Raw genomic sequence first — 13,470 nt, forward strand, 5'->3', positions numbered from 1 at the left:
CTGACAGGCAGATATAAGTTAAATATTCGCCTTGACCTCCAGTTGCCAGGAAAGGAATCTTTTTCTTTGTCCTCCTCTTGACTTGGACAGCTCCCAGCATCCTTTCATCAAGAGGCGCAAAAATTTCCTTGCTGATAGCAGATTTGGCACTCATTGTAGAACAAGTGAAGAGGGCACGCAGTGAATCTTCTAAAGAAGCAAAAGGAAAGGAAAGCTGGAATTGACAACATTGTAAGGGCTCATACAAGAATCAATGGCAAGTGAATTTGTGAGTGAAGTAATTTTCAATTTGCGTTTAACCTCGTACTTGCTTAAAATGTATTACAGAAACATTAAAAGCAAGGTCTTCATATTTGTAATAACTATGAAAAAATACAAACAAAAAAAGGCTACCTATTTAATTCCCAAAAATGTCAAACACAATATGAGATGAGCAGTACAAACTGGGATCTGGAAAGTTTGTTAATTACTACCCCAACTGCACGTCCATCTAAGTGGCAAGCACTGCCCACTGTATTCTTGTTCTGTAAGGAACAGGATTTCACACTTCCAGATGACAAGTCATTCTGCTGTTCAACAATCCTTAGAGTCAAGAAATTCTTGATGCCCCTTCAAAATCTCCTTTAATGTAAATCCATTTATCTAGTTCCATTCACAGTGGAAATAATCACATCATCTTCTACACAATAACTATACATGCAACAGAAGACCATTAAATTAATACCCTTCTTCTGCCTTTGATCATGCTAAGTAATGAATTCTTATTAGCTTTTTCCAATGGGTCCTCTGCAGTGCTCCTCTACGTCTACTTACCATGCTCTGTACCCTTGAGAAACACTCCACATTTTCCTTCAGCCAAAGTGGATACAGAATTCTTAAAACATATCTGACTAATGCTAAGTATTTTGGAAGTGTTACCCAGCAGCTCCCACATGTTATGCTCCTCTGGTTAACTGGCAGTAGATGCCCAATAATTAAGAAAATAAAGCAGTATGATGCTGACTCACAGTGAGTTCCCCTCAGAACTTACACACACACAGTCCCCATGTTATATTTAGTTTTCTAAAAGCTTTACTTCCCTAGTGGTCTTAACTCTGCTTATTTATATCTATTATGTTCAAGGTCAATCTGAAATATTAAGCCTGTCATCCAAAAAAACTCAACAACCACTTGAGTAAACTTTCTCTATTCCATCATCCTAGTCAGAAATAGTCTGTGCCTTAATCACGAATGGATATTTGTTCAGGCAATTCAACAAATCAAAATTAAAGGCACAGAGAGGGCCCATGGGTTGGACACGCAGAGTATCAGAGATCCTGCATATGGATCAACAGCATAGCTATCTACAGTAAGAGCAGCTCAAAGAGTTGATCGGACTGCTGTAAAATTGAACCAGTTGGTTACAAGAACACCTGCTATGTGCCACTTCTATGATTAGCATTAGAGATACAAGAAATAATTAAGATATGGTCCCTGTTCTCCAGGAGTTGACTGCTAACTACATCAGAGGTTTCACTAAATCCAGATAATGTATAGTAAAAGATCATGATAACATCCTTCCCAATACAAGATTCACAAATGCCACTCACACAGCTGTTACCTGTAACTTGTCCACATCTATAACCTCCTGGTAGGAAAGAGATATGTTAAAAAATAGCATCTTTCAGCCAAAGAAATTTCTCCTAGTTTTTATTCTGTGATAGAGCAGGTTTTCTTAGTGACACAAGAATACCTACCTATACATACACAAAGAATATGTATCTAGAGATCTAGAAATTATAGATCTAATACCCAGATCTACTTGTGCTTTAATTCCAGCATTTTATCATCACTAACAGGTTCTTCAAGCTGGCCAAGAACAAAATTACATCAGTGGTGGGGGACCTGTTTTTCAATACGCTGATCACTAACTGATACTATGATTTCCTGTAAGTTAGTAATAGAATTTCATAATCTACCCCATGACTTTCCTAGACAAGGTGTTATAATTTACCAGGGATATTTTTGTTTTTAAAGAAAGAAACACATACTAATTCTTTTCTAGCTCCGAGGCCACTTGCCTCTCACCATTTGGGTACATGTGAAAAAGGAAGCCAGTGGTAGCACAGCAGCTTCAAATCATTTGATAAGCGTAGTAGAAAGCAAGCCATAGTCCTGAGCTCATTGAGCACTTTTTTTTTTTTTTTTTTTTTTTTTTGAGGCAGAGTCTTGCTCTGTCACCTAGGCTGGAGTGCAGTGGTACAATCTCGACTCACTGTGACCTCCACTTCCCAGGTTCAATTGATTCTCCTGCCTCAGCCTCCCCAGTAGCTGTGATTACAGGCACCTACCACCACACCCAGAGAATCTTGGTATTTTTAGTAGAGATAGGGTTTTACCAGGTTGGCCAGGCTAGTCTTGAACTCCTGATCTCAAGTGATCCACCTGCCTCAGCCTCCCAAAGTGCTGGGATCACAGGTGTGAGCCACCACGCCCGGCCTCATCAGGGCATTCTCTGATGAGAATTCTCATCAGCGCCTTCCCAGTTGTCAGGGCTTTTGCTTTTTCATCTCAGGTTCACAGTTTTCTAAAACTGCAGTTAAAAGGAAAGCTATCATTTTATCATATAAAATCTGTCAGAAAAAGGAAAGAAAGAGATATGTTGTTTTACCCAGCTTAAGAAATACTGTTCTTTTCTGGTAAGAAATAGAAATGATCTTTTATTCTTTTTTATACTGACATTCAGTGGCCAAGAACGAGAGAGAGAGAGAGAGAGAGAGAGAGAGAGAGAGAGAGAGAGAGAGAGAGAGAAGATAAAGCCAGTAACTTCGTCACTGAGCACGAGTTCTAGATTCAAACTCAGGTTCATATTTTAGCTCCAACGCCTAAGACCTATGTGATTTTTGGGTAAATCTGTTAAAATTACAGACCCTTAATTCATTAACTACAAGATAGAGATGTTTATTAACTGGAACTGAAGAACTAAATGAGACAATACATACAGAACCCTTATTCTGTTGCCTGAATAATTAAAAAATGCTTAAAAATGAAACATTTTTATTAATTCTCCTATTAAGATATGAAAAGATAAAAACCCCTCTAACTGGTAGAAATTGAATAAATGTAGCCATCTACACTGAAGGTATTTGTAAAAGTGAGACCCAACTTTATTTACAAATCCTCACCTTTCTCACCCATCAGTATGAGACCATCCACATATGAATAAACAGTCTCTTCTCTTATAGGGATGGCTCTGTACTAAGTGTCACAAGAATGAAAAATTTATAGGTGCCACTCTTTAGGACACTCAATAGGAGATTATCAGACTACTTCTACGTGAAATTATGAAAAGTTCTGATTCAGGGCAGTGACACTAACAGGCCAGTGTGGAGCACACATGTATATATGTTTTTAATGTCACCCTCAGAATGGTAATGCACAGCAGATTAGACGGAAAAGAATCAGAAAATAAAAGGGGTACTGTCATCGCTTCATAGCAATAACTTGTGAGTATCCCAAGTCTAGTTGTACAGCTGAATTCAGCATGGAGAACTTTTCAAAAATGCAGACTCCTGGTGCCTTCCTTCATACCTACCAAATTAGAATCCTGGGATCTGTATTTTAAACAACTCTAACTGGTTCTCCTGCAGCCATGCACTCGTCCTGCCACCTAATTTAAAAGCTGTGAGCCTAGAGAGGAACTAAAACCTAGACCAGGAAGGTAGTGATGGAAATGGAAAGGATGAATCATTTCAAGTGAGAATATAGGAAGACAATGCACAGGATTTTTTTCTCTTGATTCATCTAAGCAGCTTTATCAGGCCTTACATGTTAGTGTTGGTAAATCGATGTCCATCCCAAGGCTGAGAACCCATTGTAAGAAAGTGAAATGAATGTAACAGCAATGGCACACCAATGACCACTAGTTACTCCAACCTATATCACCCCATGGAAGCCTTTTCTTTCCTTGCTTCTATAGGGTATAATTACAAAATTTTTCCATTCAAGAAACCAACCTATAATATGATTTGCCAGTCAAAGCAGCTGGTTCCCATAAGTGTTAGTTGCAAAAACTAATCATAGTTAGTTCTGATCGTCTTCTCACTTTGTGTCATCTCATCCATACATACCACTCTTGTTAGTGCATGGCTACGGCAGTGCAATGGCTTTCCACTGCCTAAGTAACTAGGAAATATAGAGCATCCTTTAGGCTAGGAGTTGCAAACTCAAATGACCTCCGAAACTAGGTAGATGAAGTACATAAGTAAAGAGGAACAGGTATAAGATGCTTTTGTATTCCAGTATCAACATTTTTGGTTTCAGAACTGGTATTTGTCATTTGTGGTCAGGAGACCAACAGGACAGGAGGAACTGAGGCAAATTAAAAACTTCCATTGTTAATGCATTCATTATCATTCAGATGGTTCTAGGGGAGTATAGTCCACAGTCCTTAAATGTTTTTCACGAGAAGAAAGAACCTCTTCTGGTAAGGCAACAGTGTCATCTATTTAGTTTAATACTGTCAAAAAGCTGATCTAACTTCATTAATTCCTCTGTTCTGATTCCATGTTTAACATGCAATCCTCTGATCATGTTTTGGCCTTGTGGCTGTGCCACACAAGAATTCTAGACTATCTGACAATTATATTTCCAACTGTAAATGAGTAACCAAGAGTTTTAGACATCAGTCTCATAAGCTAGTTAATGTGTCTCAAAACTAAGGCAGATGCAGTGAGCATGCTGATAACATGTGTCTCAACACTAAGGTAGATGCAGTGAGCATGCTGATAACAAGTTTCAGAGTCTTCGAAGTTAAGAACCAAGATGATGTCACCCTGGAAGACTTTTGGGGGAAAATCAGTGAGTCTTTCCCACTTCAGGAGAACTTCAGTTTGGTTAACCCAAATAAGTTAGAAATAAGAGGAATACGATTCTCTAAAATTAGACTTCTTTGCATTACCACCTTGTTTTTGAAATTCTACAAATTCAGTTTGAACTCCCACCTATAATCTGATGACACTAATCATGCATCCAACTTCCTGGCTTTAAACCTATGTATCTAGCTGTAGACTGAGCATCTCCACTGAGAGCTAACCTAGACTCTTCCTTCTCCTTCAATCCTTTTAAATTAAAAACTTCCATAACGAACCAATCGCCAAGTCCTATGGATTTGATTTAACATTTCTAGACTAGCTTTTCTTCATTCTTACTTCCTCTGCCTTACTTTGGGTTTTTGCCATCCCTGGCCTGAATGATGTGGATGCCTCCTCTAAATGACTCCAGTACCGCTCCTACTTTACCACAATCAGCCCTTTACACCATCCAATGTCATATTCCAAAGGATGAATATGATTCAAGCTTAACTATACTTAACTGTTTCTTCTACATGCCTCAGCTCTTGACAAAAAACACAATTACCTAAACAAGGAAAATGTCAACACTGTGAAGGTTAAAACCTAATAGAAAAATGTTAAATGACTTCCCTTAAACATCACAATATATACATACTAAATGCTACAAAACAGATGCTATTTATACAATCACTAAACCTAGAAATCTAAAAATGTTAATTTTTCTCAAAAGTTCAAAAACTTTAACAGGTAGTCAGGAAATACACAAGCTTTCATGCAAAGAAAATCAATTTAATTTTTTCTGATGTCATATATTAAGATCAAGGAGATAATATGAGGCCAATTTAGACCCTTTAAAAGTGTTTAATTAAGAAAGAGTTACTGATTTTTAACAAAATGTTTACTTAATGTTTCTCTTTGATAAGACAGTTCTCAAGTTGAAAGCTTTAGTCTCTCCACCGTATGTAAGCATGTGAATAAACAATAAATTAGACCAAAATTTTAGTCTGCCAGTTTTTCCATGTAATTCAACTACTACTCTCAACTAACAGTTCTTATAAGTAGACTTTAAAAAGGAAGTCAGATATGCTACTAGAATAGACATTCAAATTCTTAAAAGTGTACTAACTGCAAGTTCATTCTTTATTGCTACCAACAACAAAGGCTATTGGATGGGCTTGCCATGGTGAGAAACCAGATGGGAACAGCAGACGAAGAACTCATACTTCAGGCTTCACAAGCTTTACAAAATTAGGGTGAAATCAATAGACATTCAGAAAAGCCTCTAACATCACACTTAAAGGAGCCAGAAACGTCTAAACATGAAAAATAATGGGGATATGAATAAAAGCTGAAAATATCTGTTTTGCTAGAAAAATAGTTGAAGATAGAAAAAAATATCTTAAAGCAGAAACTCCAAAGACTGAACATCAACATCACCTGGGTGCCTAGGTCCTGCTCACAGAGATTCAGGGGATCTGCAGCCAGGGCCTGCAACTTGTTTTCTGAATGACTTCTTCAATTTATTCTACTATACAACCATGTCCAGAGCCACTATCTTTGGGATTCCTCCCTATATTTAATGAATTATTTATTAAATAAATAAATAAATAAACCATAAACAAGGGTACGTGGCAAATATTTTGTAAAGCCCTAGTAATGAATCATTAAGTTTACATAGCACTTCATGATTTACAAAGTATTTCTGCATCTAATCCCAAATGTGTAATCAAGACAGCCACTAAATATATCTTCCAAAGTTTGCTTCAGAACTGTAAATTAGAATCTTCAGGTATGTATGTGAGTTTAGTTTTGTTGTTGTTGTTGTTGTTGTTGTTTGTTTTTGTCAGAGTCTCACTGTGTTGCCCAGGTTGGAGTACAGTGGCACCATCTTGGCTCACTGCAACCTCTGTCCCCCAGGATCAAACAAGTCTCCTGCCTCAGCCTCCCGAGTAGCTGCGATTACAGGTATATGCCGCCACACCCGGCTAACTTTTGTATTTTAGTAGAGATGGGGTTTCATAATGTTGGCCAGGCTGGTTTCAAACTCCTGACCTCAAGTGATCCACCCGCTGCCTCAGCCTCCCAAAGTGCTGGGATCATAGGTATGTGCCCAGCCCAGATATGTGTTTTTATGAAGGGTAAACTATGTCATTTTTAACCTATCTGATCAGTCTAAGGATTATGAGGAGGTGTTATAATTCCTCCCCAACAGAGATTAATATGAGTTAGAAACTTTTGAATCAGCAACTCTACTATTAGAGAAAATGATGTGAGCATGCACATACTGTGTGTATGTTACAGATGCATGCTTACCCATCCACCCAACAAAATATTACATATTCTTTTAAGATTGTGGCACAGACCTATAGATATTGACTTGGAAAAATTGCCAAGAAATAAAATAGAGTGAAAATAAGTTACAAAACAGAAAATAAGCTCATGAATTTGCAATTTTATGTGTATATTTATATGCATAAAGAGATGTCTGGAAAGCAGTTTGCCAAATGTTAATATGATTATCTCTGGATATTGAAACAAGGAAACAGGTCAGAGATTCTGCAGGGCAGTATTCTGACTCCATTAAAATCTCAGTGGAATGCCCCCTGAACACTGCAGTTTTAAGGCACATTCTTTCCACCAAACGTGGAAGACATATCAAAATACATTTTATTGAGACCAATTATCAGTTGGCTCTATTCTCTCTTCAACTCCAGTGCAGGCACAGTGTTGAGAATAAGTAAATTAGTAAACTCCCACCCTCAAAAAGCTGTGAGAAAGGAGAGCAAATGCTGTGAATAATTACAAGGCTTGTAAGAGACTTTCATAGGAAGAAAATGGTACCCTTCTCTGTGCAACTGCAGCTCCATGCCGGAGCCTTCAGTCTGGTGAACAGAGCACCAGCTACGTGTTAGCCTCCACTTGCTCTCTTCGACGTGTACCTCTGGAGCAGTGTAAACACAACACAATCATACACAACAACCCTGGTCATGCTGTTTAATTCTTTAAGGAAGGAAATGAGGAATCGCTTTTCTGCCATAAGCTGCCAAACACTATGAGACCTGGTTGGCTTTCCTTTCCCTGTATGTACTAACTCTCCCTGTGTAAGAGACATTATGTTCACAGAATTCTCTGAGCCCATGACTCATGTCTGCTTCAACTATAAACCTAGACTATTTTCATCTCCTCTTTCCTTGTTTATATGTTTGGTATACACATTCTTCTTGCAAGTTTGATATCCAAAGAACAAACCCTGACCATAAGATTTGTGTTTACACAAGTTTATTTACATTGTGGGCATACTCTTTAACCTTCTTGTCAATCAATACATCCTAACTTTCACAAATGATACGACAAAGCCAAACAATAAACCAACCAACAAAGGCTACATAGGATATGTCATTTGGAGGATTTACTGAGGTAAGATTTCACAAGCATCACTCATTCCAAGGAATTCTATTAATAGGATCTCCACATTCACGAGTTTAAATTCCAAGGACTAGTTAAGTTCTACAGTATTCATGTACCCATTCTACAGTAATGGGTAGAAATAAAGAATCAAAGCGAAGGCCAGGTTGGAATATACTCATTGGTGTATTATGGATTGACAAGATTATCAAACCAACACATAGAACAAGCCTTGAAAAGTGAATTGAACCACATCAAAAAAAGGAAGGTAGTCAGAGAAAAAAGCAAAAAAAGAGCCCAACTTGTTGACATTCCCCAATTTTTACTGAGCAATCATGTCATTGTGGTATCCAACAACTAGCTGGCAAACTAAGAAAACAATATGTTGACTTAAGAACATCACGTATAGCAGACAGCACTGGAAATAACCAAATCCATTCTAACCATGTTCAAATACAGGCAAAAGCCATAGAAAGATTGACTTAACAAGAAAATAAACATTTTGCTTATCGGCTAGGTTCTGCGCTACTTGCTGAATTAGTTTGTTTCTTTTACTTACACTGAAGAAAAGACAGAAGGACAAAACACTAAACTCATATATTAAAGGAAGTAAAAGGTACAGGTAGTAGGTCACATGTTTTCCCCTTAGAGGAGGGTATGACTGATAACAGAAATTGCAGATTAAAAAAAACAAAAACAAAAACAAAAAGAATCTATCTACTATTAAAAATAAAGAAACAGATAGAAACATAAACTCTCTGGCAAGCATAACATGAGTTTTTATATCAGTTATTTGTTGACTCAAGCTTTAGGTAAATTTTAAGTTTTCTTGATTTAAGCTAATTCTATTTTGGGACAGATTTAAAACATAACAGTAAAAAATAATGAGCCTTTAAGTAAAGCCTCCATTTTTTAAGAGTTTGAAACCTATAAAAACATAAAATACAGTTGAAACAAGTTTATGTGCTTTCTAAAATTTTAAAATCAGATTAAAACTTCTTCAAAATATTATCTACATCAAACAGCAATTTTAAAACATTATTTGACCAGGCACTGTGGCTCATGCCCGTAATATCAACATTTTGGGAGGGCAATGCAGGTGGATCCTGAGGTCAGGAGATTGAGATCCTCCTGGCCAACGTGATAAAACCCTGTTTCTACTAAAAATACTAAAAAAAAAAAAAAAAAAAAAAATTAGCTGGGCATGGTGGCGTGCACCTGTAGTCCCAGCTACTTGGGAGGCTGAGGCAGGAGATTCACTTGAGCCCGGGAGGCAGAGATTACAGTGAGCTGAGATCACACCACTGCACTCCAGCCTGGCAACAGAGTGAGACTCCATCTCAAAAAAAAAAAAAGTTTAAAAAAAAAATCCTTATTTGAATTGCTGATTTGGAGAATATCATCACATTACAATCTCTTGGAAGAGCTTGAGTAAGTTTTCTGTAATTGATATGTCATCAGTGTTATACTCCAACACGAAATCTTTCACAGCAGTGAGGGGCACAGAAGCAATGTGACACTCTGAGGGGCCATTTTACACATGCTTAACTCCGTTTGTTTAAAAGGCAAGATACTGTGCCCTTCAAAGCCTCAATTTCCTGAACAAAATTTCCAGTAAGGTTCATGAACACTTCCGATCTCATTAAGGATCTGGCCAAGGACTGTAATGCCAACTTTAATTGGTCTCCCCAAGGGTCAACTTCATGACTTCATCCCAGTGCAATATAATCTGAATGGTGACAGAAAGGTTCCCTTCTCAGCCTCCAAAAGCACTTTCCCCATCTGTCAGCTACCTCAAATTCTGACCCAAGAGACGTATATACTTAGATATGTGTCTTTGGTATTCAATAATCCTTATTAATATACTATGGGTGGAGAGACTGTTTTAGATGAGGAAACTAAAGCTCAGTGGTTAAGTAAATTGTCCTACATCACACAGCTCAAGGGCAGAACAGGGACGTAAACCTAAGATGCATGACCCCAGAAGTCTTTGTTCTTCCTTACTATCTCATATTGAAGAAATAAGAAACACATGGAAAGGTGAGGCTAGAATATATTCTAGGTAAAACAAGACAAATGCAACTATTTTGCAGTTTTGCCTCTGATCGGCCACACTTTCTGTTGTACAAGATATTGTTATCAGCCCAGCCCAGCAGCTACAGAGATAACAAATCCGGCTGTGTAGTTTAAAGTCATTCTTTCTGGATATCTGTTCATCTTGTGTGTGTATATCATGCTGTTTCATTGGCAAAGGAGCCACACAGTCTTATTAGGATAGAGTTTGTTTTGATTTCACAAATAAAACCGGGAGTTGACAATACATTAGCAGAGAGATTCTGCAACAGATCTCCACCTCAATAAAGGGGACAATGCCCATGGAAGCCTCATCACAGCTGCTCACCACCATCCTTTCGAGACGAGCAGTTTGCAACAGGAGTCAACTCCTGAGATCTTGGATGGCTGCCACAAGGCGGTTTTATGAGCCTTGCAGGCTATTTTCCAGACCGGAAAAAGCTTAAATATGAAAGGCACATATTTCAAAGGTTTCTGCTGGTTCTCAAGGGAAGTCCTCTTCCACTTCCTTTGTTGTATTACCTCCACTCTGGCATTTCAAAAGCACAATTTGGACCCTCCTTGTTGCCTCCCCACTCCCATTTTTTCTGTGCCTTCCATCTTTTGCTGACAGTGCTCCAAGCAACCTTAGCTTCTCAAGCAGCAATGCCTGAGTTTCACCAATTTCAAATGCTCTGCAAGGGGAATTTCATCGTTTTACTTTACTGAGAAAGATCTCAGCAAGCCGTTCGCAAGTAAGCTAATCAACCACATTACTTGATACCCTTTTGGGCCTTACCCGCCAGCAGCTTACACCTCAGTTAAAAAGTGTGGGCACAGCAGAATTTCTGGCATTCTTAAGCTTAAAACTTTAATGCCTGGAAGTGATCCTTGTGATGATGGTCTACTTCATCCAATTATCACACTTAACACATAAGGAAACTGAAGTCCAGAGGGTGATTCCAAAGTCACACAACAAAAGAGTAGCAAAAGCAATATTAGGGCTAAACGTTGCTCTCTACTTTACTTCTCTGCTCATTTAAGTAAAAAACAGAGAAATATGAAATGATAACGTGAAATATGGGAGCACTGCCGAATCTGCGGAAGGTGAGAACAGGTGGTGTGTTGGGAGGATGAGAACCGAGAGAGAGAAAACAAGATTAATCACAGTGGGAACTCTTCTCAGATTAAGTTTTTTTTTTCTCGGGAATTGGCATGAAATTAAGTGCTGAACTAAAAAACCTCTAGCCCATACAGTTCTAAACCATGGCTCTTGGCTATCACCTTTTTCCCGTTGAATTTTCACAGTTTGTTTTCTCATTTGGCTATCAGGGCCAAGAGCAATGATGGTCTGCCCAAGCGGAACAGCCCAGGACGGTCCAAGAAGCAGAGAGTAACTCCTGCCAAGCTCCAACCCAAAGGCCTCTGTGTTGACTCCAACTGAGCTCCTCCTACAGTCTCAAGGCTCTGAGCCATTGGCAAGAGAACACAACCTGGGCAAAGTCACATGTCGGTTCTCGGTTTGGGAATTGATGTGCTGGTGTGTGTGGCCTCCTGAAAGCACACACTAACCACACCAGGAGCCTGGATCAGCTGGTCACAGGGTTTCTCAGTACCTATTCCAGGCCCTGGTAAACATCAGGGTGGGAAAATAGGAATCCATCTAGCCCAGTTCTTGTCTTTGGAACTGCACCCCAGCCTCAGCACAAAAACACCACCAGGTGCCTGCAATCTGTAATCAGTGCTCCATTAAAACACTCTCAGAAACACTGGAATTATCCTGATTTCCACACACAGCTGCACAAGGTCCTGTTGGGTAACTGGAGAGTCTTCACAGGTTCACTTAAGCTACAAACTAGAATGCCTTGGTTGGGTTGAGCACATTCAATGATGAAATCTCCATGTGAGTGGAATGGGTGAATAGGTGAGCATCTCTATTCTATGTCTTGGGATGTAACAGAATAACCTACAAATCCAGTCAGACTCAAGGTCCATATACAAATTCAGGCTCTGCTCTATTCAGTCAGCTCCTCTGTCATTTAATGTCAACCCTTTTTTAGTCAGCATGTTCCAGAAAATAACTAACTTCTGACCTAACTAGCTGTGCAGTGTTTGATAGGAAAGAAAAAAAATCTATCAATTGAATACTACCCTAATATGAACTCAATTAACACTAGTACAAGCTTAATGGTATCACACATTAACACATTACAAAGAGATTCAAATAAATGTGATCAGGATCACCATCCAAAAGCTGGGGGCCAAGGTACAGGGGTCACCTCTTACCCACTCTGACCTGACATATGTTGGATGGTGAAAAGAAGTCTACATTTGTCATTACAGGACCTAGGTCTGAGCCTTTCTTTGCTTTTACTCAATGAATAATACTTGGGAAAAATCATACATCTTTGAGATCTGCATCTTCATCTTTAAAGTAGGATAGTACCACCCACTTCCTAGGACTGCTGTGAAGGATGAACAAGGAAGTTATGGAAGTCAGCTTCCTGGGTCCAACTGCTCCCACCTGGGATGCACTGATCCTTGAAAAGTAGATAAGCACATAAACATGCCAGCTTCTTATTTGCAAAAGCATGTTCATCACAGAGTATTTTACAAAGCCTTTCCTCAAATGCTATCCTATTTCATCTTCCACACTTGTGAGGGAGGTATGATTGTCTCTCCTGACAGATAAAGAAAAGGAATGGGTCTTCCTCCTCCAATCCCATCTCATTTTCATTGCTACCCTCTGCCTCTCCATAGAGAATTGCCAGCCTAAGCAGGAAAATAATGGCAAGACCCAAGAGAAGCCTTCCCCACTGTGAGGTGTAACCCCAGGCAGATGCAAAGTGGTGTGAACATTTTCTTAAAAAGGAAAAAAACAAACAGAAAACGGACATGCAAAGAGCAGAGCAAAGCTCGGGTAAGATATACACTTAACTCATTCGATATCACTGCACTGTTCTAATACTGAGGATACTGAGGAGAGGAAGAGCAACAAAGTACTTTCCCTCATGGAGCTTACATTCTCATGGGGAAGAAGAACAATCAACAAGTTAGCCAATCAATGCAGCAGCTAAGAAGAAATCAACATAGACAGGTCTTTTGGGTTCAGCAATTAGGCAAAGGAATAAAGAATAATAGTCACTGTCATTCACCACTAACCACCAGACAGAGAAATCAC

At 38.9% G+C, this 13,470-nt stretch overlaps 1 protein-coding gene across 5 annotated transcripts in view; it reads right to left on the reverse strand.

Annotated features, from left to right (window-relative positions):
• The window catches only part of STXBP6 (syntaxin binding protein 6), a 248,897-nt gene that overhangs the window by 172,456 nt on the left and 62,971 nt on the right, over positions 1 to 13,470 (reverse strand). For 3 of the 5 annotated variants that reach the window (XM_010334980.3, XM_074393274.1, XM_074393275.1), the window contains one exon: positions 1 to 189. The exons of 1 other annotated variant lie outside the window; for it this stretch is intronic. In XM_010334980.3, coding sequence (XP_010333282.1) covers positions 1 to 154 — 154 coding nt within the window. In that variant the 5' untranslated portion in view covers positions 155 to 189. Of the gene's footprint in view, positions 190 to 813; positions 1,770 to 13,470 lie in introns of those variants that run through there. One more of the 5 variants, XM_039469269.2, reaches the window with a different exon arrangement.

This window comes from Saimiri boliviensis, chromosome 2, assembly GCF_048565385.1.
Source record: "Saimiri boliviensis isolate mSaiBol1 chromosome 2, mSaiBol1.pri, whole genome shotgun sequence".
NCBI lineage: Eukaryota > Metazoa > Chordata > Mammalia > Primates > Cebidae > Saimiri > Saimiri boliviensis.